The 25967-nt window shown below is 39.9% G+C and overlaps 1 protein-coding gene across 2 annotated transcripts in view; it reads right to left on the bottom strand.

The window, feature by feature from the left end:
- Positions 1-14596, bottom strand: part of vtd (RAD21 cohesin complex component verthandi) — a 188814-nt gene extending 174218 nt beyond the window's left edge. For both annotated transcript variants that reach the window (XM_067136760.2, XM_067136761.2), the window contains exons 1-2: positions 14444-14596; positions 2696-2880 (exon numbers count right to left, since the gene is read on the bottom strand). In XM_067136760.2, coding sequence (XP_066992861.2) covers positions 2696-2839 — 144 coding nt within the window. In that variant the 5' untranslated portion in view covers positions 2840-2880; positions 14444-14596. The remainder of the gene's footprint in view (positions 1-2695; positions 2881-14443) is intronic.
- Between the last annotated feature and the right edge of the window lie 11371 nt (positions 14597-25967).

Genomic DNA, 25967 nt, shown 5'->3' with positions numbered 1-25967 from the left:
GAGCTTCGCTACGGGATTCTCAGAAAGACTGACTTTGTGGTTTTCTTAACCTGAAATCAAGATAGGTCATTACAAAAATGTAAGTATGAATGTAGCGATTAAAAGCAATGCTATCGTACAAAATACTCGATCAAATGGAAAGCCGCACGTTTTATCACTTTTAACGAACAGTGCTGCGGTTAGATTACGGTGCCAATCTAATAGTCCAAAGTTCCAGAGCTGGGATGACCAGGCCGCAGATTGCCATGAACACTCATCCGCCATTATTCCGCTAAATATGCACACTGTTCATTCCAATCAGTGCCTCAGAGTAGGGATTGAATAGCCCGAATGCTATGATGATCCAGTGTATTACGTACCAGTAGTATCAGAAAATTTATAAACCAGGGGAATGTCATGCTAAAGAAGAAAGTTATCTTACTCCCCAGCTACTTCCCATCAATATTCAGGCAGACTGTTACACTCTGTACGACCGGGCGAGTTGACCGTGTGGTTAGCGGTGCGCAGCTGTGAGCTTGCATCCGAGATATAGTGGATTCGAACCCCATTGTCGGCAGCGCTGATGATGGTATTCCGTGGTTTCCCACTTTCACACCAGTCAAATGCTGGGCCTGTACCTTAATTAAGGCCTAAGGCACTCCTAGCCCTTTCCTATCCCATCGTCGCCATAAAACCTATCTATGTCGGTGCGACGTAAATCAAATAAAAAATACTCTGTACGCAGCAGTAATCCTATCTACCGGAGATGACGGGCAACAGATGACACAAAGCACATCACGACAAACAATGGTCAATGTAATGTTATTGTTGATCAATGTTATGAGCTTTCTATATTGTAGGCCTTTACATTTAGTTTTCTTTCAACTCTGTGATTTGTAAAATATTTTATATCATAAACTGTAGTTTCTTATTCTCCGACTTTACATACCGATTTTCAATGAATACTGTTTACCCATTTCTGGTTACTCGGCGCTGATATGGACTTAGTAACAAAAATCCAAAATCATGAATATCTTTGTGATCATAGCCAGTACGGTAACAATGTATAAGACATGAATAATAGGAATTTAATACTATATAACCCTAGTTATGTAGCATTCATCGATTACACCTCTAATAAGAAATATTTGAGAATTACATTTTAGGCCTTCCCCTAAACTACCATTTCACTCAGTGTGAATAAAATAATTTACAGCCTAGACTATAGTGACTTATTTCCTGACTTTGCATACCGATTTTCATCAAGATAGGACTACTAATAACAACAATATTTGAGAGTCATATTTTAGGCATTCCCCTAAACTACCATTTTTCTCTGCGTGAATACAATTATTGATAGCCTAGATTGTAGCAACTTATTCCCCAACTTTGCATACCCATTTTCTTTAAAATACGACCACTAATAACATAAATAGTTGAGAATTCAATTTTAGGCCTTCCCCTAAACTACCATTTCACTCAGCGTGAGTAAAATGATTTATAGCCTAGATTGTAGAGGCTCATCTCCTGACTTCACATACCGATTTTCATTCAATTCTCTTCAACCGTTTTCTTGTGATGCGTGTACATACATACATACATACATACATACATACAGACAGACAGACAGACAGACAGACAGACAGACAGAAATTACGGAAAAGTAAAAAGTGCACTTTCTTGTTACTATGGACATGACCGATACAGAAATACCATTATTTTCAAATTCTGAGCAATGTACAGACAAAACTCTTATTTTATATATATATAGATATTGAATAGGTTGAACTACCTTATTTATTATTTCAATTTCATTGTGATACATTTCAATGTGGACCATTATGAAATTTTTATCTTTAAATCTACTTAAACAACGAAAGGAACCTGGATCACTGAATGTCACATAAAATTAAAACAAACACTCAAGGCAGTCAAACACTTCATTAAAACATGTCAAAGCACACAAATAAACCATTAAATGAATATGACACCAACCTCGTGAACAAAGAATATGCACATGATAAAAAACATACACACACGTGGAACGAATGTAATTCATCTTCTTCTTCTTTATAATTTAATGGGCTTCATTAATAGCGGTATACCCAGTCACTGGAACGAATGTAATTAGTCCAACGAATACAGGAAACTGCGAGGCACGATAACACAAAAACGTGAACACTTCATTAAAATATATTATAACCTTATAAGGCCAAAATATTCACGGAACGCCAACTTCATGAACAAAGAACACCACTCACGTGGTCGAAGAATATGGGTTAAAGCACAAGCGAATGGAGTGGAACAAAGAATTTGCAGAGCAGAACCTGTTGACACTTAGGATTCATGAGGAAGAACCGTTATCCCGGCTTTAAATTCAATTCCAATAACAACACAAACATCACAGGTTAAAAATACCAACCATATCAAAGAATGAGTTATAGACTATCGTGGACTCGTCTTCAACCCACGCAAACAATCTACTGTACGGACGTGGAGTGAATATCAAATGTTAACGTTTCAAATTTTTGTCCGCGAAGTCATAAAATGACACCGTCCATCTGTAAAACCGTAAAATACTGCCATTTCCATATGGATAAACCATAAAAGTTGGCAGGTATGTCATAACTTCATCTAAATAGAGCTAATCTCGCACAGTTTTTTTTATAGAATAAGAAATAGCCTACTTTTGGACACAAATTGCTGATTTACTTACTTTAGGTTGTAAAATACCATCAACTGATTTCTCAATGTTGGTCTCAAATACATGGGCCTTGGTTAGCTTCTTATCCCAATGAGCAGCCAACCAAATCCTGGCCAATGGCCCTTTCTTGGCCAAAACAAAATGTGCATAGAACATGCTGGTGTTCTTTTGTCACTGTACAGGAAACTCTGGGAAACCTGCAAAAAGAATATGAATATATTTAGCACAATTTTCTTTTCAAGTCATGATTCTGGAAAAAAAAAAAAAAAAAAAAAAAAAAAAAAACAGTATTCATACAATCAATTAAAATACAGTCAATATTAAATCTATAATAGTTGAAATTTTACAACATTTGCCTTGAACAGCTTAATCAGACATCTAACCATTAGTGCCTGTGCTGAATAACTGACATGGTCATAACCTTCTGTATATTGCATACAGTTACAACATTTTCAGCAGCACTGAGGAGCATAAGCTTTAGAATATCTATTTTCTCTCCCAAAACCTGTAATTCAAACCATAATTAGCTATGATTTTCTATACAGACAGAAAGAAGAGTGAATTTACTGAGACGGGAGAGAATGACAATTTACATCGCATGTATTACAACTGGCTTTAAAAGTAATCTCAATACTTGAATCAGATGACTTTCTATGCATCAAGACTGATTATGTTGTCATGATGATATGGCAACCCAATCTGTATTTATGCATATTATCACCTCCATTGACATGATGGCAAGATCAACTCTTGAGAGAACATCCTTGACCTAATCACTGTTTATACACACAACATTAAAAACTGTCTTCACCGGCTGCTTGTTATGTTAGTTAGAATGAATTTGTCACACAATTTCTTAAATACAAGACATAGGACTATTTTAACAGGAATCACAGCTCACATGGAGAAGTCAACATAGGTATTTTTTAAGCTGTATATAGACTTTCAGTGAATGTGATGGGGATTACTGATTTTTTAAGGGGAAGAACAACTAGATAATCTCATCTAAAAATAAAGGTATTGGCATACGGGCCACAAAGGGCAAGAAAATGAAAGACCCCTTAGGCCTTATAAGCAGCCCTTGAAATTCACCATCCAGAAGTCTGAGGGAGGAATCGAAAAATATTTTGTTTAAATGTTCATCCTCATATTCTCTCTCACGCAGCAAGTATTCCCAACAAATCTATCAAAATCATTTAATTACATTTTTAACAGAGACTATATTGAGCGATATAGTTTTCCTAAAGAACAATTCACCCCACACCCTGTCTTCCCACTATTACCATGCAAAAAGATCAACTCTTTAACACATCCAGACATATCCCTCTTTGCTGACTCAGCCAGTTCTACTTTCTTTGTTCCATAAGCCCCGTTAATAAAGATTGCAACCCACTAGATTCAATTTTGTGTACCAAGTTGTTTCCTGGCACAATCAGTTGTCTTGATGTCTAGACACAGCAACGCTTCAGTGTTGCTAAGCAGTGAGATTCTTCATGTGGCGTATAGCATAAACAGAAACTCCAGTCATTCTGTACATGTCAGCTACACCGAAGCTTCGAAACAGCAAAGCTCTGAAACAGTGATGGTGCTTTGTTCATCCTCTTGCCTCAACAGGAACACTCTGCATGACCTTGCCCTGAAGATGAGCCAACATTCGTTACAGACACTTCATATTCTGAACCGAGATTCAAGTTACTAAAAGAACAATGTAAAGTCTTTGTTTTACGCAGAAACAGGACATTGTTGTTCTCAAAGTATGTCCATACTATAACAAAAGGACAATTCTGTTTGTCACGTGCAAAAGTTTCAAAAATTATGTTTTAAACTTCAATTAGAAGTAGATTTTTAAACTGGATTAGGTCAAGTCTGTTACTGCACATACAATACAGACCTTGGACTCTTCTTAGATTTCATTATTCATTTTATAATTATTCAAGTTAGTTCATTTATTTAGACTACTATTTTACCATGCTTTTGTAAATGGATTAAATTAAGTTAGTTATTGTACACAGAATACCTACTTTGAATTCTTAAATTTCATTATTAGTTTTATAATTATTCAAATAAGTTACTGTTTTAGTGTGCTTGTAACAGTAAAACTGATCCATTATAGTATAATTGTAAGTGTGTAGTGAAGAAGCAAACACAGTTTATACATAGCCTACTGGTACTTCTTATACTGTACATCATCTACGCATCACACTGTATTTTGTACATTTGCTCATTAAATATTTCATGAATCTGATGTTTTATCCTTACTGGAACGTGGAACATTTTAATCAGTGAACTGAAGTTGGGTATGAAGTGTGATTCATGATTCACCACGCCATCGCAAAACACAGCTTTTCTTGTAGTCCGAGACAGAAGTGCGCTGTGTGTTGACACGCTGTTTTATCACGCCATTACGAAACACTGTCAAGATACTGTGTACTGAACACCATTTCTCTAGCAGTCTGAGACGGAAATGCGCCATGTGTCGACACACTGCTTTGAAGCAATTCACTGTGCTGTATCGAATCTTACAAAACAGTCAGCAGTGTCAAAAACATATCAGATGTAAGGCTTTTCAGGCGTTTTGCTCTATTAACCAGCGTTTTGTCTTAGGTCTGACACTAGACTCATCAGAGTGGGATGTGTCAGGCCCTACCCACTGACGCTGGGGTGTATGAAGGTGAACTTATCCACAGTCAGCAGTGTCGCTTTGCCCACCTCTAATAGAAACTCAGAACTGCCCACATTAGAAGACGTCAAACAAATAATCTATAAAGTAAAAGATAATACAGCACCAGAAGAAGACTATATAACAGCTGAAATGTGGAAAACACGGGGTGATAGACTAGCTCAAAAAATTCACACAATTATTGAAGATATCTGGATTATAGAAAAAATAATCAAATCTATAGTTTTCAAGGTCGCAGATGAACAGTGACACTTTGGATGTCGTTTAAGTCCAAGTTCAACCTCCATTGACATAGGAAAAGAAAATGTCTTAAAATGACCGAGATTATGGACATATATGTGCGTATGTTCCAGCATAGCTCTCAACCAAACTTGGTGCAAATGTTACTACCTGGAAAAGAAAAATACTGTGGGGGGCATGACATCCCTAGCACACCTAAGAGAGGGTGAAATGTAAAAATAATGTAAAACGACCGATATTAGTGTAGAAACCATAGTTTTGGGGGGTTGCTGAGGTGAACTGTGACACTCTGGATGCTGTTTAAGTCAATGTTCAGCCCCCATCGGTATCGGGGGAGAGAAGAAGTGAAAAAGAAAATGTCCAAAAATGGCCGAGATTATGGACTTATGTGTATCTTCCAGCAGAGCTGTCAACCAAAATTGGAATTCATAATATGATTATCTGAAAAAATACTGTGGGGATAAGACACCCTTTGCACCCCTAGGAACAAAGGTAAAAAAGGGTCAAATAAAAAACTAATACAAAATTACCAATATTAATGTAGAATCCAAGTTTTAGGGGTCACCGATATGAATAGTGAAACTCCGAATGTCGTTCAAGTCCAAGTTCAGTCAACATTGGCATAGGAGGTGACAAGGGGTGAAAAAAGAAAATGACAGAGATTAGGGATGTTCCAGCATAGCTCTCAACCAAACTTGATACAAATTTAACTTACTATCTGGCAAAATTACTGTAGGGATAATAAACTCCTAGCACCCCTAAGAGAATGGGGTGAAATGTAAAAATATCCAAAAATGACCAACATTGATGTTGAATCCATAGTTTTTCGGGTAGCTGAGATGAACTGTGACACTCTGGATGCCGTTTAAGTTGAAGTTCATTCCCAATCTGGATAGGGTTAGAAGGGGTGAAAAAGAATATTGAAAATGACCGAGATTATGGATGTATGTGTGCAAGTTCCAGCATAGCTCTCAACCAAACATGGTACACATATGACTTACTATTTGGGAAAGAAAATTTTGGGGTAAGACACCCCTACAGGTGGAAAGGGGGTGAAATATAAAAATAATAATGACCAATATTAATGTAGAATCCATAGTTTCCAGGGTCAGTGAGATGAATACTGGCAATTCCGCTGCCGTTAGAAGTCCAAGCTCAGTACCCTTCGGCATGGGGGCTGAAAAGGGGTGAAAGAGAATGTAGGCTATCCAAAAACACCATACTGAGATTACAGATGTATATGTGGATGATCCAGAATAGCTCTCAACTAAACTGGGTACATATATGACTTACTATCTGAAAAGTTACTGTGGGAGATAAAAAACACACTAAATCAAAATCAATCACTACTGATCTGCATTTAGGGCAGTCGCCCAGGTGGCAGATTTCCTATCTGTTGTTTTCCTAGCCTTTTCTTAAATGATCGCAATGAAATTGGAAAATTATTGAACATTTCCCTTGGTAAGTTATTCCAACCCCTAACTCCCCTTCCTATAAACGAATATTTGCCCTAATTTGTCCTCTTGAATTCCAACTTTATCTTCATATTGTGATCTTTCCTACTTTTAAAGACACCACTCAAACTTATTCGTCCACTGATGTCCTCCCACGCCATCTCTCCACTGACAGCTCGGAACATACCACTTAATCAAGCAGCTCGTCTCCTTTCTCCAAAGTCTTCCCAGCCCAAACTTTGCAAACATTTTTGTAACGCTACTATTTCGTCGGAAATCACCCAGAACAAATCGAGCTGCTTTTCTTTGGATTTTTTTTTTTTTTTTTTTTTTTTTTTTTCCAGTTCTTGAATCAAGTAATTTTGGTGAGGGTCCCATACGCTGGAACCATACTCTAGTTGGGGTCTTACCAGAGGCTTACAGTATATGCCCTATGCTTTACATCCTTACTACAACCCCTAAATACCCTCATAACCATGTGCAGAGATCTGTACCCTTTATTTACAATCATATTTATGTGATTATCCCAATGAAGGTCTTTTCTTATATTAACACCTAGGTACTTACATTGATCGCCAAAAGAAACTTTCACCCCATCAACATAGTAATTAAAACTGAGAGGATTTTTCCTACTTGTAAAACTCACAACCTGACTTTTAACCCCGTTTATCATCATACCATTGCCCACCGTCCAACTCTCAACACTATCGAGGTCACCCTGCAGCCGCTCACAATCTTGCAATTTATTTATTACTCTATACAAAATAACATCTGCAAACAGCCTTATCTCTGATTCCACTTCTTTACACATATCATTGATATATATAAGGAAACATAAAGGTCCAATAATTCTGCCTTGAGGAATTCCCTTATTACAGGGTCAGATAAAGCTTTGCCTACTCTAATTTTCAGAGTTCTATTTTCTAGAAATCAGTCACTCTTTTTTTCTAGTCCAATAGCACTCATTTTTGCCAGTAGTCTTCCATGGTCTACCCTATCAAATGCCTTAGATAGGTCAATCACAATACAGTCCATTTGGCCTCCAGGATATCTGCTATATCTTGCTGAAATCCTACAAGCTGAGCTTCAGTGGAATAACCTTCCTAAACCCAAACTGCCTTTTGTCAAACCAGTTATTAATTTTGCAAACACGTCTAATATAATCAGAAAGAATGCTTTCCCAAAGCTTACATGCAATGCATGTCAAACTGACTGGCCTGTAATTTTCAGCTTTATGTCTATCACCCTTTCCTTTATACACAGGGGCTGGCTACTATAGCAACTCTCCATTCATTTGATATAGCTCCTTCAACCAAACAATAATCAAATAAGTATTTCAGATATGGTACTATATCCCAACCCAGCGCCTTTGCTGGCAGGACCTAGTGTTTACAGTGCACTATGTCTTCTGGTATGGGCTAGAGCAATTTTGTTACTTTCATTGATCTGTCTCAGCTTTATCCTTAGCTTTGACAAAATGAAAGTGACTGAGGTATGAGTAATGCTAGTAATGCCATTCCTTCTGCAGCCAGTCCCTGCTATGAATGGTGTGAAGATATTGCTCATAGGGTCAGTTGGTGCATGCATTTCAGTGGGCTTGGCAGACTGATGTGTAATAGCAACTTCTGGCTTGGTGAGGAAAGCAACGGGAAACTACCTCACTCCTCATTTCCCTAGTACGCCTCTTCAGTGATGCCTAGGCCATCTATGACAGCTGATGGCGGAACTGTTGAGGATCCAACCAGCCTTCGGGCTGAGGACTAAACATACATACACATCCCAACCCATTGCCTTTAGTATATCCCCAGAAATCTTATCAATTCCAGCCGCTTTTCTAGTTTTCAACTTTTGTATCTTACTGTAAATGTCATTGTTATCATAGGTAAATTTTAGTACTTCTTTAGTATGACTCACATCCCCTACCTGGACATTATCCTTGTAATCAAAAATCTTTACATACTGCTGACTGAATACTTCTGCCTTTTGAAGATCCTCGCATACACACTCCCCTTGTTCATTAATTATTATTATTGCCATCATGTTATCCTTAGCTGACTTTTTTGCTCGATTCAATTTCCTAGTAAGTTCCTTCAATTTCTCCTTAACCATTTCTAACTCTATTTTGTTCCAACCTGCACCTCCTTCTTAGTCTCTTTACATCTATGTTATAATATAGGGGATCTTTACCATTCCGTACCACCTTTAAAGGTACAAACCTATTTTCACATTCCTCAACAATTGCTTTAAACCCATCCCAGAGTCTGTTTACATTTTTATTTGCCATTTTCCAGCGATCATAGTTACTTTTTAAAAACTCCCTTATGCCTGTTTTATCAGCCATATGGTCATCATCATCATCTGTTTACCCTCCAGGTTCGGTTTTTCCCTCGGACTTAGCGAGGGATCCCACCTCTACCGCCGCAAGGGCAGTGTCCTGGAGCTTCAGACTCTTGGTCGGGGGATACAACTGGGGAGTATGACCAGTACCTCGCCCAGGCGGCCTCACCTGCTATGCTGAACAGGGGCCTTGTGGAGGGATGGGAAGATTGGAAGGGATAGACAAGGAAGAGGGAAGGAAGCGGCCGTGGCCTTAAGTTAGGTACCATCCCGGCATTCGCCTGGAGGAGAAGTGGGAAACCACGGAAAACCACTTCCAGGATGGCTGAGATGGGAATCGAACCCACCTCTACTCAGTTGACCTCCCGAGGCTGAGTGGACCTCGTTCCAGCCCTCGTACCACTTTTCAAATTTCGTGGCAGAGCCGGGAATCGAACCCGGGCCTCCGGGGGTGGCAGCTAATCACGCTAACCACTACACCACAGAGGCGGACTATCAGCCATATGGTACTGCCTAATAGTCCTAATTTTAATACCTTCCTTTCTTTCACATTTATAATAACTACTAAGCATACCTAGGTGAGGGATGAAATATAAAAATAATAAAAAGCGACTGAGATTAATGACAAATGCATAACTTATGAGGTTACTGAGTTGAACTGTGGCAATCTGGATGCCGGTTAAGTGATACTTCAGCTGCAGTGGGAATGGAGGTCGAGAAGAGGTGAAAATTAACGTAAAAGTAACCGAGATTTTGGATGTATGTGGGTATGTTCCAGTATACCTCTAAACCAAATTCGGTTCACAAATGACTTACTATCTGGAAACAAATAGTATGGGTGTTAGACTTCACTAGCACCCCTAGACGAAGGAGTATTTTACCATTTTTTTAATGTCGCACCTACAAGAAAGGTTTTATGGAAATGATGGGACAGGAAAGACCTAGGAGTGGGAAGAAAGCGGTCATGGCCTTAATTAAGGTACAGCTCTAGCATTCGCCTGGAGTGAAAATGGGAAACACGGAAAACCATCTTCAGGGCTCCCGACAATGGGGCTCGAACCTACTATCTCCTGGATGCAAACTCACAGCTGCGCGCCCCTAACCGCACAGCCAACTCGGCCGGTAGGGGAGGGAGTTAAATGTAAAAATAATCTAGAACAACCTATATTAGTGTCGAATCCATAGTTATTGGCGTTCTGAGATGAAGAGTGACACTCCGGTTACTGTTTAAGTCAAAGTTCAGTCCCCATTGGTAAGGGAGTTGAGAAGAAAAAGAATGTCCAGAATGGCCGAGATCATGGATGTGTGTGTGTTCCAGCATAGCCCACAACCTAATTTTGCACACATTTGACTTACTATCTAGAAAAAAATTACTAGGGGCACCCCTAGTGGTGGGAATTGGAATATTATTTTCGAATCCATAATTTTCGGAGTCGCTGGGATGAACACTGACATTCCGGATGTCGTCTAAGTCCAAGTACAATCCCATCGGCATGGGGAGTGACAAGTAATGGGAGAACATACGCACAAAATGATCCAGATTATGGATACATATATGTTACAGCATACCTCTCAACCAAACTTGGTACACAAGACTTAATATCTGAAAGAGAAAAAAAAATAGCATGGAGGTGAGAAATTCCTACCCCCACTAAGGGTGAGGAATGAGAGGGAATGACATGTAAAAATAATGAAAAATAACCAATATTAATGTTGAATCCGTTGTTTGTCTGTTGCTGAGATTAACTGTGACACCCTAGATACCGTTTAAGCCCCCAGGTTCAGCCTCCATTGGGATGGGGACTGAGATAGGGTGAAAAGTAAGTAGCCTAAAATAACCGAGATTAGTGCTGAATCAAAAGTTTTCGGGGCTGCAAGGCTGACTAATGACAGTCTTAATGTGGTTTAAATTGTGTAAAACATATCTATAGCACAATGTGTAAATACATTTTTTTTTTGAAAGATCAAATATTATTTCCTAGTCAATTCGGGCTTCCACGAGGACAAGGTTTCTCTCGAAAATGAAGTAATCTAAAAATTGAAATTGAACATGCATAAAAATTCTTAAAACTACGTAATATATCTTCAAATATCAATGTTTCAATAAGGAATTCTACAAAAATTCACTTCACACATAATTTACAGGAAATACAAATCTTAAATGTAAACAATGTTGGGTACCACAGCTAGAATAAAATAAAACTAATCCCCAGGCCATACTCAAACTATAACATATGAACCTCTGAATTTGATGGTTATGTAGATTTCAACTCAACTTTTAACACCCATGCAATCCTAGCAATTTTTTAAAAGTGATCTCTGTCTCTTTTCCTTACCAGCCTCTTACGTCGTGCTGGATGGTGGCCCCCACTCATCACTTCCCCTAAAGCTGTAGGCCACCTGCCATCAGTGCAGAAAATAGCTATAGTTCATCCTCATATGCTCTCTCACGCAGCAAGTATTCCCATCAAATCTATCAAAATCATTCAATTACAATCTTAACAGAAACTATATTGAGCGATATAGTTTTCCTAACGAACTATTCCACCCCACACTCTGTCCTCCCGCTATTACCATGCAAAAAGTACATCTTATAACCATTTATTTATTTTTAGTGATCTCCCTTTACCTCATTATCAACTCTTTAACACATCCTCTTTGCTGACTCAGCCAGTTCTACTTTCTTTCTTCCACAAGCCCCGTTAATGATTGCAACCCGTTAGATTTCATTTTGTGTGCCAAGTTGTTTCCAAGAGGTCCCCGGCCTTACAAGTGCAATTGGGACTACATTACTCCCATACATCCTAGGCTTGAAGAAAACTCAGTAAATTTCTGTGAAGCAGGGTATTGGCCTACTTACACACTGCTCCTCTAAAAGTTGAGGGACTATAGTGGACTCTACAGACCTAAGTGCCGAGCACAGGGAGGGCTCGACTCAGAATAAATGGTGTCCAATCCTTTCCACAGTATCTGACATCCCAACTCCCATGACCTTATACAAGCCCACTCTGTCATTGCTCATAGTTCACAAACTCAGGCCCAACTACACTAACCCACACCACAAATCATTTTGATGAGATACCGTTTGAAATGTACCAATCCAAATTTTCCTCCTACAATAATTTAACCTACTGTCAGGTTTTCATACTCTGTTAACTTATTTCCATTACATTAATAAGATGTATGTTTCTGATGCTTCTGTGCTTTTTGTATCTCACATACTATTATACTCCGCACGGCCTTACTTCTAAATTGAAGTTTCGCAAAACAAATGAGCTTCGCCTTCCCTTCGTTGCCAGCGCGCTACGCCTGCGAGAACAGCTGATGCAATATGACCACGGTAAACAGCCCTTCTAAACTGTAATACATACTCAGAAAAACGAATGAAAATGGATTGAAAACAAATTCACAAGAACTACACTTTCTAACAATATCTGGCACTAAAAGAGAATATATTATTAACAATAAAAGATAATGAGGAAATAATACATCACTAACGGCTAATGGCTGGCACAGAAAGGAGGTTATGGTCTACAAAGGGAACACTCTACTGATCTCAGAGTCACTGGAACCCTCCAACAATATGAAAAACACACTAAATATTGAAGGAAAATGCAAAAGATCGTGAACCGTACCGAATACCACACACGCTGAGCGAGATAGGTTAACCACGTGGCAAATGTAAATATTAGAGTTGGCAACTGGATTTCAAGATCGTGCTCTGCCGATATAAATCGATATGAATGGCAGCTTGGGATTGGTTGGATGTCTATGCTTCAGCGCATAACCACCAGACAGAGCCAAAATCTGCCAAAACGTCAATTTAGAAGTAGAGCCGTACGGAGTATAAATCAAGATAAATACGCTATCATAAACATAATGATGCACTATCGCAGACCGTTTCTTAAAACTCAAACTTTTAATTACATCATCACTGTCATTTATTATGTAGAACGGTTAAATGTCAGACTCATTCTGACTTCATTATACTATGTCAAGCGACTCTTTCATCTAATGTTGTTTCAGTATGCACCTATTTTAATTTAAAAGTATAACATATGTATGTAAGTTTTACTCATGTTTTGCAACTCTCAACAGATTAATTTGAAGTTAAAGATATTTCCAGACAGCTGAAGATGACCTAGTGCAGCTGAAACGGCTATTTGGGTTTCTGTCCTCAATATAAATTACATTTGATTTTAAATTACTTAAAAATAGCTTACTACAATTATTTTCCTGAAGATGTTTGCATTATATCTCACTTGTGTTCAAATGTGTTTAGCAGGATGAACATCAAACAGTACTTATAGGTTATGTTTATAGGTTATGTTTGAATGTTAAAGAGGAATGGATCAGTAATCATAGGTATCATAACATTAATGATTGCCAGATATAATATTTGAGCAACAAGTTCATCAAATATTATAAATACTATCCAATTACGTTTAGACTGTCAATAAGCCTACAAAAGCTAGCAATGAAAACAAAACAGTGACAGAGCCTACACCACAGAAGTTAAGTTATGAAGATTCCCCGTAACACTCAAACCAGGCTGCTCATTTCTAAACATAATATATGTATTATAATTCATCTGTTGCTCTTCATAGAGTTCTTTAAAAAAAAAAAAAAAATTCGCATCCTCAATCATAACGCAAGCGAAGTATTTGCAATGTTTACATAGATCGTCCCAAAAGTTGTATACCACAGATACACTTGTCCTGTATTTAGACGGAAATGAATATGAAAATAGCGTTCAAAGTTATAGGAGCAATTGAGTGTCAGTTCTAGTGATCTTACCGCAGGCGTAACGGAACGTATAACACGAATGTCACACCGACTAACAACGTTGTTCGAAACGACGAAGAAAGTACAATTCTTTGAATAATATGGGTCGAGAGGAGGTGAAATCATCAGCAGGAAAAAAAATCACATCACTAGCACAACAGACAAATAACTACGAAATGATATTTCGCGCCCATTGCGCAAGTAAACTTTGACAATTCCGCTGTCCACCCGAAATAATATTTGTCAAAAGGAACAAACACTCACTCGAAATCGGCCGTCTTTCTTCACGTACAGCCTACAGATTTACAATACTCATATATAAATATACATCTCAGCCTTCCCATCACCTCCAACGGAGACTACTCTACTTCCTTTCGTAAACAAACTCAGCACTAAGATGGCGTTTACGGTATTCAACTGGCGCTCTTTTCGAAGTCGGAGGATAAATGAACTTCGAGACCAGGAATACCACGTTTCTCCAGACCAATCACCCTAAAGAATTAATTGCCAATACACATTTCAAAGTAATGCATAATTTAAAAACATACTAAACACAAACAAATACCTTCAATCGAAATCTAAAAGCTATAACTAGTCCCTCAAGTAGAATTTATGCTGCTTAAATAAAGTCCAAAAATTCAAGAAAAATAGCATATACAAAGTTGGCATAAGAGGACGAGCTTCAGATCATCTATAAGAAGAAAATACGAAGCGCGAAAAGTAGACGTGAGTATTTTATTTTTAACATTATCAACAGTGCCCAGGCTCCGCTCGCTTTCGATCGGAGACTTAAGAGATCATTGGATGAAACAAAGAACGCATGCTTTGAAGTTGGTATAAACAATGAATAACTATCCAGGACTACTGAACTTTATAACGTCGGCGTTGGATATTAAGAAGAGACTACCAAAGGTGGTGGAATAGGAAAGGTAAAATGAGAAGTAGGGCACATGAAAGTGGAAGTTATGCGAGACTGCTTGGGAAACTGTCGTCGCTGTCTTGCAGTCAGAGGTTACCCATTTAGATCACCAATTCGATAGGCAGGAAATACCGCGGGTGTGTTCTGCCAACACCACCAACAAGGGGGTGACCTACATTAGAAAAGATGATTTAATAACAAAGAAACTAGGCAAACAAGAAATATCTAACTGCAAAGTGAACGTCGAAAACACGTTTAGTTACTTACATCACATGACATTACTCTTACTTAGAACTGTGTAGAAAAGGGCATAAAAAATCAATTCTTGTGTGCAGACTACAGCCCCGCACACAGGGTTATTTCTTAGGTGGACGGGACAAATCAAAAAGGTATTTCTTTCTAGCGCGTCATGTGATATTTTAATGTAAATGAGATTCGGTTATACCTTACTGTTCGATTTCAATAATATTTACCGTCAACGGGGTAAGATTGTTCCACTTCGAGAAGTTTAAAGTACCGTATCTATATTTCCCCTTGCGGTCAGTGGGGGAAATTGGAATGTGTGGCCGCTCTTGATTTTAAGGATATATATTGACCACACTGAAACAACTGATTCAGTTTCGGGAGAATCCCCATTGAGACAGCACTATTATAGTTAGTTTTGGCTTTATATTTTTTTAACGGGAAAAAACATCAGAAATTTTCACGTATATGATTGGCAAAAAATGTGTCAAGAATGTGGTAAGTAGACATTTAGTGCTGAATATGGTAGTGATCAAGAAGCAGCCAATATTTTAAAGAATAAATGTATCTATTCTGCAATAATTAACAAATTAGTCAAGAAGACAATTTTGAGGTTAAAAAGGGGCTAGTTTGGTACTGGAACAATGTCATCCCATTTAGGTTAAATAGTTGAAGGAAATACATTTGATACATCAAATCAAAATCTCTTTATTTGCAAATGAGGTGTCTTACCTCGGTGGCAAATGGTACACTAAAATACATTATTGTCAAGCAGTAAATTTTAAATTAACGAGAGAAGAAGAACATTTTCCTAGAATACAATATTATACAATTTATGCTAACAATCTTTTCTATTAAACACACAGCTCATCCTTAAAAAGGTAACATTGTTTACAAAATTCTACGTATAATATCTCCGGTAGGTCTACTTACAAAAATACTCAACTCATATACAGTATGTGGAATTACTTCAAATAATACTATAGAACTGGTATAAGATTAAAATTTACATTCCATTTATGTACTTACTTATTTTTTACACATTTTGGAACCTAAGTAGCATAACGACCTGCGTCTTAACCAGAGCCCCTTTTGCCGCCACTTTTCAGAGTTCCTGAAGGGCCTTCACAGCTACCGTAGCGGTCCCAGGGCCCTCGAAGTCCCCACTGTACTTCACCCCTACAGGCAGTCCCCTACTTCGGCTGTCCAAACTCCATAGACCAGGGCATGGAATTAATTTACTCACACACATTTTTTATTTACAATAATCTGCAACCTGGTCGAATGCCCTCCAACATGTCATTTATTTTCTCTGTTGCTGTTTATTCTCTTCTTGAATATCTGTACAGATTTTCAAAAAGGATCAAAACACTGCCCCTGGTAAACTGTTCCACTCCTTCACGCCCTTCCCAATGAATGAAAATTTATCCCAATCGCTTCTGCTAAAATTCCTTCTAATTTTATACTTGTGGTCAGTTCTGCCGATATAATTATTTTCCAACTGAAGCCTCTCACGGATTTCTCCCCATGCTTCTTCTCCTGTATAGGCTCTATCTAATCCTATAAGGCTTCCTCCCTAAAATTTGACTGTTGCAATTGGGTAACTTGAAATTCCTTACTTTCCTGAGTTTCATTTACTAGTTGAATGAGCCAGCTTGAAGTACATTGCAGTTTATGAATTGAATCAAATAATATCAATTGAGTTTACCAACTGAAGTTTATAAAATTGAATGTAATTTTTCCTACTTTCATCATGCGTAGAAAGTACCGTACATACGTGTCGAAGGATCTCCTCCCCATATTAGGTATTCAGCTAAAAAGTAAAGTAAATGCCTAGAAGACACCAGATGAGAGCGTCTCTCTCAACGTGAAGCCGCAGAACAGAATGGTATTCCCCGCAGTAGAATAATAAACAAGATGAAAGATGTGCACAGCTCTGTTATTGGAGAGCCAAAATTTTCACTTCGCAGGAAGAGTTTCAAGAGTCATCTGTTGAAACATGCAGATTTGGATTTCCGGTTTCTGAAAAAGACTTACGGTTCTCCATCAAGAATTACTTAGTCAGGACTGGCAGAGTTGTCTCCATATTTAAAAATAATACGGTATGCCAGGGCTTGATTGGGTAAAATTACTTTTAGAACGTCATTCCGTGTTATCAACTCGCTTTTCTTCAAACATATATATAAGAGCTGTTGTCAGCGAAGAAATAATTGAGGAATACGAAGACAGTCTGGTGAAAGAGATCGAAAATATCCCACCTAGTTTCTCTGTGGGAGTTGGCATCTGTACCATCTGATGGCCAGGCGGGGGTCGAACTTTGAAGGTGGAACGGGGTCTCTCGTGGTGCATTGACTCTGCCGATGGCTCCGAATAGCCAGCGCAGTGGCCTCCACGGTGTGCGCTGGCCATGCGTCTTGGTGGGTGTGCTGTTTGCCGGCTGATGGGCCCAGTTGCCACGCTGGGGGTGGGCGCTGGCAAACATAAATGAGTTGGCTGGAAAATTTATAATGTCCAATGGCGGACCAATTGTATTGGTGTTATGGATTTGCATTCGGGTCAAATATTTCAGGTTCCCTATGGGAATCAACATCTATATCAACTGATGGCTAGCCTGGCATCAATTGTTGAAAATGAGACAAAATCTCTCATAGAGCATTGGTACTGCCGCTGGCTCCAAGTAGCCTACGCAGTGGGCTTCACAAGCCTTGAGACCATCGTCTAACCATGGACCCTATCCCTGCAAGAAGATCTCGGCATCCGAAACCCATCTCCATCATCTTCCTTAATATCCAATCCCTCCAGTCCAACGCCTACACCTCAAAGCCCTCACCACCCAATACCCCTCCCACGTAATCTTCCTCAACGAAACCATGCTACGCCCCCACCAGTCCGCCCACCTTCCCGGCTTCATTATTCACAGAGCAGACCACCCCTTGACATGGGCCAAGGAAGAGCCACAATAGCCACCCGCATACCGTTCCCCATCCGCACCCACACCGCACCCCACCCGCTCTCTTTCGCAGAATTCCTAGCTATCACAGTCTACTTCCGTTCTCGGATCCTACACCTAGCTACCATATACCACTGGTCTCATGTCCCCCTTCCCCTAGACTTCGTAACCTACCTGAGCGATTCCTTTCCCACTTTCCTACTACTAGCTGACCTGACCCTCACTATTAGAACCCGCAGTTAAATGAATAATCACCTAACCCTCCTAAGTGATAGAGACTGCTCCCTAATCTCTATAGCTGGCACCGAGCTCGATAGCTGCAGTCGCTTTAGTGCGGCCAGTATCCAGTAATCGGGAGATAGTGGGTTCGAGCCCCACTGTCGGCAGCCCTGAAGATGGTTTTCCGTGGTTTCCCATTTTCACACCAGGCAAATGCCGGGGCTGTTCCTTAATTAAGGCCAATGCCGCTTCCTTCCAATTCCTAGGCCTTTGCTATCCCATCTTCGCCATAAGACATATCTGTGTCGGTGCGACGTAAAGCAAATAGCAAAAATAGCTCTATACTTGGCCGCACCCGTCCCGTGTCCAATACCACCCCAGACGCTATAATAATCCACAACTCCCTAGCCCACATCCTCAATTCCCTAGTCCACATCCTCAACATCCAAATACTCCCTAGCATAGAAAGCGAACATCTCCCAGTCCTCCTCCAAACCCCATCCTCAAACACTCGGCCAACACCCCCTCCCCCAATCCCCATTACCAATTTCTCCAAATCCGACTGGTCCTCCAACCAAACTGCCCTAGAAAACCCTCCCCTACCTCTCACCGACCAAACTTCCGTTGATACCCTCAACACGTTCATCCTCCCTGCCATAGACTCCAACTCAGAATGCAGCATCTCACCAGCCTACATTCCCCTTCACAGCCCCGACTGTCCGTCCGCTTTCTTCACCTACAGGAACTCTCCCAATCCTACCTTCGGGAATTCACCACCACCCGTGACCGATACTTACTTCGCCTACACCGGAAAACACTTAGAACCATCAAAAACCACCTCACAATCCACTCCTACCGCACCTGGGCCCAAACCTGCTATAACCTGATCTCCCTCCAGGCCCATCCCACAAAATTCTGGCGAAAGCTCAATAGCCTTCTCGGGACTAAATCCATCCCCCAATACCCCATAACCCATTTCGAAATAGCTCCAGCCAACACCCAGGAGAAACTGTGAACCTTCACTGAGCATTTCTCCCACCGCTTTAATACCCACCTCGACTCCATCTTCGACAACACCAATACCACACTATACATTTCTTTAGCCTCCTCCCCCACTCACCCCTTCAAATAACACACCCTCTCCCACAACGCCCTTGGCACCCCCATATCACACCTACCGAAATCCAATCAGTCCTGTCCAAATCCCATAACACAGGCCCCGGACCCGACAAAAACCGCTACCTCCAAAACCGAATGCCCCGTGATCCCTCCTCACACTACTGGCCGACCTCTACACATTCATCCTTTGCACAGGGTTCTAAGCTTCCCTGGAAACATACCACAATGCTCCTGTTCCATAAATCTGGTAAACTCCCCTCCGAACTCGATACTTACCACCCCATTACCTTGATCGCAGTCCTAGCCAAAATCCTGGATAAAATCCTAGTCCGCCGCCTCCACTCCCACTTGCAATCCAACCATCCTTTACCCCCTTCACAATTCGGTTACCGACCCAAACTTTCCTCTGAAAGCCAACTCCTACGTCTCATCCAAACTACATCCAATAACTTTAACCGAGCTCGTCCCACGCTCCTAAACGCATTTGACTTCCAATTGGCTTTCGACTCTGTCTGGCACACCGCGCTCCTCTTTAAACTAAGGTCCTTCGCCTTCCCCATCTCCTACATCCGCTTGATATCCTCATACCTAACCAACCGCACTACCCAGATATCCATAAACAACCAACTCTCCCCACCCTTCTCTCACTCTAGGAGCCCCCCAATGATGGCCCCTCTCTCGGTTACTCTTTATCTTCTTCGTAGCTGATATCCCGCAACCCCCTGCTCCCGATCATCACCTACAGTTTGCAGACGATACAGCAATCCTGGCCCCTCTATACTCAATCCAAGCCATCAACCGAACCATCAAACTTGACCTCGACATTTTCATCTCCTGGTGCGACCGGTGGCACCTAACAATAAACCCCGATAAATCCCAAGCCATACAATTCCGCCGCAACCGTGGCAAATCCAGCACCACTCGCAACCTCGATAACCTTAACCTCAAAGTCCGAGACACCCGCATCCGCACCCAACCCACCTTTAAATACCTCGGCATCCTCTTTGACCAGCACCTAACCTTTCGCAACCACTTCCAACACCTCAAGTCCAAGACGGTCTCCCATGCCCGACTGGTGCGCCGCCTGGCCGGCACACGGTGGGGTCTATTATCTTCCCTCCTCCTCCACACACACAAGACATTTGTCCGACCTCCCATTACCTGCGGACTAACCACTTGGGCAGCCATAGCTCAATCCAACCCTAACATCTATCGCCCCCTCCTTTCCATAGAACGACGCACCCTATGCCACGCCCTCGGTCTCCCATTCCGCTATCGCACCTCGGACCTCCACGACATATTCCCATTCCCCAAACTTGACTCCTACGTCCTCACCCAATTCCAGCGCGCCTACTGACGAGCCCTCGATCGCGACCACCCCACCCTAAACCTCCTCAACCGCCCCCATCCCCACATTTCATACAAACACCTTTCCACTTATACCGCTCCTGCCCCCAACCTGAGATGATGCCACACCGAGGACTGTGTCCACACTACACATCCTCCCATTCTCCGACCCCACCTCACAAATCACAATAGCCCCCAACCCCCAACAGTAATAATACAGTACATGACACACTTGGGAGCACACATACGCGTCCTCACCTCTCCTTCAATCCGATGTCCTCCAGCCCTGTGTGCAGAACCCACATCAAGCCAAATATTTCTTATTCATCTATCTATTTGATTTGATTTGATTTACCACTATGTAACAAAAGAAAAACCCTGTGTCTATGTAATCATTTTATTTATCTAAGCTATAAACAATTAAGTATTAATCTGTAATAGAAACAACCAATATGTGTATATAGTTTAATATGTAACATGATGAACTCTTATGACCACATAGAATTGTATTTAATTTCTGTGTAATCATTTTATGTATCTATCCTATAAACAATTAAGTGCTAATTTTGTATTAATCAACCAACATCTGTATATATTGTAACATGTAATATAATGAACCCGTATGACCTCACTGTATTATATTTAATTCCTATGTAATCATTTTATTTCTCTACTCTATAAACAATCAAGTATTAATTCTGTATCAGTCCGTAAATATTGTAATAGTGTTTTGTTAACCTGCTATAATGTACCTCCCAAACAACAATTTAAACTATGTACTATTAATTGTAATTGTATTGTAAGTACTGTGATAACGTATTGTTAACCTACTAATGTACCTCTCTAATACCAATTTAAGCTCTGTACTATCAACTTTAGATAACGAAGGAGAAAGTAATTGACAGGCAAAAATCTCCTCCCCTCCTCCACTACAAAGTCAAGCCACACCCCACTGCAACCTACCCACCAAACCCCCACAAATCTTCCGGCCAGAGAGAAGGCGTCACCTTATGAGTGTCCCGCACCTCCCCCATCGAGGAGGGGAATGAAAACCTCTCAATTGGAATTGGTTTCCACGTTATGCACTAGCCATGCGTCTTGATAGATGTGCTATTTAGCAACTGATGAGTTAAATAACTTAGCAAACTGGGGCAAAACGCTGGCAACCATGAACGAGTTAACTGGAAAATGTATAAAGTCAAATAACGAACCAATTATACTGGTATTATAAATTTACTCATTCGGGACGAATATTTCAGGTTCCCTATGGGAATCAACATCTATATCATAAATGGTATGTTCCGAGCTGTCAGAGGAGGGATGGAGTGGAATGACATCAGTAGACGAATAAGTTTGAGTGGTGTCTTTAAAAGTAGGATAGATAACAATATGAAGATAAAGCTGGAATTCAAGAGGACAAATTGGGGCAGATATTAGTTTATAGAAAGGGGAGTTAGGGATTGGAAAACTTACCAAGGAAGATGTTCAATAAATTTCCAATTTGTTTGCGATTATTTAAAAAAGCTAGGAAAACAACAGACAGGGAATCTGCTACCTGAGCGAATGCCCTAAATGCAAATCAGTAGTGACGGATTGAATTGTAAGTACCCTTTGTGTTAATATAAGAAAAGATTTCCATTTGGGTAATCACATAAATGGGATTGTAAATAAAGAGTACATATCTCGGCACGTGGTTATGAGGGTGTTTGGAGGTTGTAGTAACGATGTGAAAGAGGGGGCATATAAGTCTCTGGTAAGACCCCAAATGGAGTACGGTTCCTCCCTGCTATTACTTGATTAACGAAGTGGAAAAATCGAAAGAAGAGCAGCTCGATTTGTTCTGTGTGATTTCCGACAAAAGAGTAGCGGTCCAAAAATATTGCAAAGTTTGGGCCTGGAAAAATGGGAGAAAGGAGACGAGCTGCTCGACTAAGTGGTATATTCTGAACTGTCAGTAGAGACATGGCGTTGAATGATATTAGTAAACGAAAAAGTTTGAGCAGTGCCATTAAAAGCAGGAAAGGTCAAAATATGAAGATAAAGTTGGAATTCAAGAGGACAGATTGGGACAAATATGTTTATAGAAAAACGATTTAAAATTAGAATAACTTACCAAGCGAGATGTTCCAATAAATGTCCAATGTTTTTGCAATCATTTAAGGAAAATCTAGGAAAACAAGATAGGGAATCGGCAACTGGGCGACTGCCCTAAATGCAGATCAGAAAGTTTGATTGATGATTGACCAACATACATCTGGGACTAGTATTAAACAAACTTGCATCTCGAAACGAATGATACATTCTGTGTTTATTAAATATGAGATTATTTCTAGATTAGTTTATTTCATATACGGTAGCACAATTTTTAATTTTTTGCAATTTTAGATATTTGTTTCAACACTATCGAAACATTAATGAACACAGATAACGGACAAACCAAACCCCGGTTGACGGTATTATGTTTTTAATATGCAACAGCAAAATTATATTGCCATGCCTTTATTTAATCTTAGCAGGTCGGTACGCCTACATACCTGTCGATACTCAAAAAGACTAAACGAAAACATATATTTATTGAAAATGTAGTCAAACAAATTTAGGCGAAAAATGTATTTTCTATATATGGATTGTACATCTTAATTGTATTTTCATATTTCGCTTCTTTGAAGCAGTAGGTCTCTCTTCTGTCTGGCGGGGTTCAGTCGCCATTCTGTTCCTCTTTGAGGTAGAAAAGTCATTCTATTCAAATTTTGAACAGAACAGAAGTTGTAAAATCAATTTTAACTAAAAGTCAATCAATCAATCAATCAATCAATCAATCAATCAATCAATCAATCAATCAATCAATCAATCAATCAATCAATCAATCAATCAATCAATCAATCAATCAATCAATCTCTACTGATCTCATTTTCGACCAGTCGTGCAGCTGGCAGATTTCCTATGAGTTGTTCACATAGATTGTTTAAATAACTTAAATGAATCTGGAAATTTGTCGAATATTTTCATCGATAAACTATTCCAATCACTAACTCAACTTCGTGTAAAATAATACTTGGCCCAATTAATTTGTCTTTATTATGTTTCTGAACATAATGGTCTTGTAAGCCTTCGTATGTTTTGTGATAAGAATCACACAATGAACATCACAATTTCTTTTCCGTCAAAATAATCACACTGGAAACCAACTGTCCAAAACTGTAAACAATCACAATGCAAAACAGCTTGACAAAAAGCTACCACAAGATGTCGCCGCAATCTTCTAAATTCAAATACACTCCTCTTTGGTTACGCTCGCTTGAAGTCTCAGTGGGGTGGCAAAAATCTAGTCTAGTGAAGTGTTTTCCGTACAAGAAAATGATTTAAAAATCAGTATTACGTAGAACCGGTAGTGCCGTTCCCCACCAACAGGCAGGGGATACCGTGGGTTATTTTAGCACAGAATACAAGTCACCATTTATCTTCCAGAATATTAAAAATACTACGTACCCCCAGGTCTGGGCCCCCCTACAGACTGTCATATGGGCGCTGATGAATCAGCAGAAGTGCTCACGTACACTATTTTACTTCCTTACAACTTGGCCTTACTATGTTTTTTATTAATGTCATCTGTGGAAATTACGAAATCGAATTGACAGAAACTTAGAAATCTGCACGGTCCCTCTGTTACATTCCCTTTATTAAGAACGTATTTACCGGTACTGCATTTCTGAAAGGTTACCCCGGCATGTCGACAAACATGTCTCCTGAGTTAAATGCATTAAAATTTTGTTGACTGTTATTATCCATCTACGTGGTTATTTCTTTGGGTTCGGAAGCAAAAATACTCTTCACATATACAACAAGGGTGACGCTCTTAGTTACTCTAACTAGTTTATGAATGACCCATGCAGCTAAATAGTGCAAAGTATCGGTGGTGGTGGTAGTGGTGCTGATGATTATTGTTTTAAAAGAAAGTATTACTGGACAACCATCCACTATTAATGTCAATCAGAGGATAAATCGGAAGGGGTCAGACAATTTCTTAGAAAAATGAAGTTATCGGCCAAAGGATGTTGAAACCCACGAAGTTTGTGAAGATGGATGACTCCCTAGGCCTCGGATGCTCTAATATAGTCAGGGTCAGGAAAGAAAATGATTTGACCAAGGGAGGTCGGATGGGATAGAAAAAGTCAGGAGCCTGGCGCAAGTGAATGAAAGAATTGCCAGGACTCATCTACGGACTTTGTGGTCGCTGACCCACGATCCCAAGTTAAGAGTTAATGGGCCCCTTTTAGTCGCCTCTTACGACATGCAGCGGATATCATGGAAGTATTCTACCGCCCCCATAAAATGGTACAAACCAGGCACCTGCATTATGTTTATGTTAACATGATCATAATTTGTTGGGCTACAGTCTTCAGTTGACATTTGGCAAGAAAAAGTCAAGATAATAATAATAATAATAATAATAATAATAATAATAATAATAATAATAATAATAATAATAATAATAATAATAATAATAATAATAATAATAATAATAACAATACCGAGCAAGTGGCTATGCGGTTTGGATCCAGTAGCTATCAGCTTGCATTCGGGAGATAGTGGGTTCGAACCCCACTTTCCGCAGCCCTGAAGATCGTTTCCGTTGTTTCCCATTTTAACACCTGGCAAATTTTGGGTCTGTTCCTTAATGAAGTCCAAGTCACTTCCCTCCCACTCCTAGCCCTTTCCTTTCCCTTCGTCTCCATAAGTCGGTGCGACGTACAACAGCAGACTGTAAAAACAAGAAGAACAATTCTTAGGCATTATGCGTATATTGGGCTACACGTATCATCGAATCACATGTCTTACTTTTATAGGAGTTGGAGATAACTGCGAACCAGTTTGTATAGCTTTCATAATCTTTACCCACTGTGCGTGGGGTTGGTAGAATAACACCAACGGTATCCCCTGCCAGTTGTAAGAGGAGACTAAAAGGACCCCATGGTCTCTTAACTTGGAAG

The sequence above is a fragment of the Anabrus simplex genome, chromosome 1 (assembly GCF_040414725.1).
Source record: "Anabrus simplex isolate iqAnaSimp1 chromosome 1, ASM4041472v1, whole genome shotgun sequence".
NCBI lineage: Eukaryota > Metazoa > Arthropoda > Insecta > Orthoptera > Tettigoniidae > Anabrus > Anabrus simplex.
Note: the sequence above shows the minus strand (reverse complement) of the source record. Positions and strands in the feature narration are given on the sequence as shown.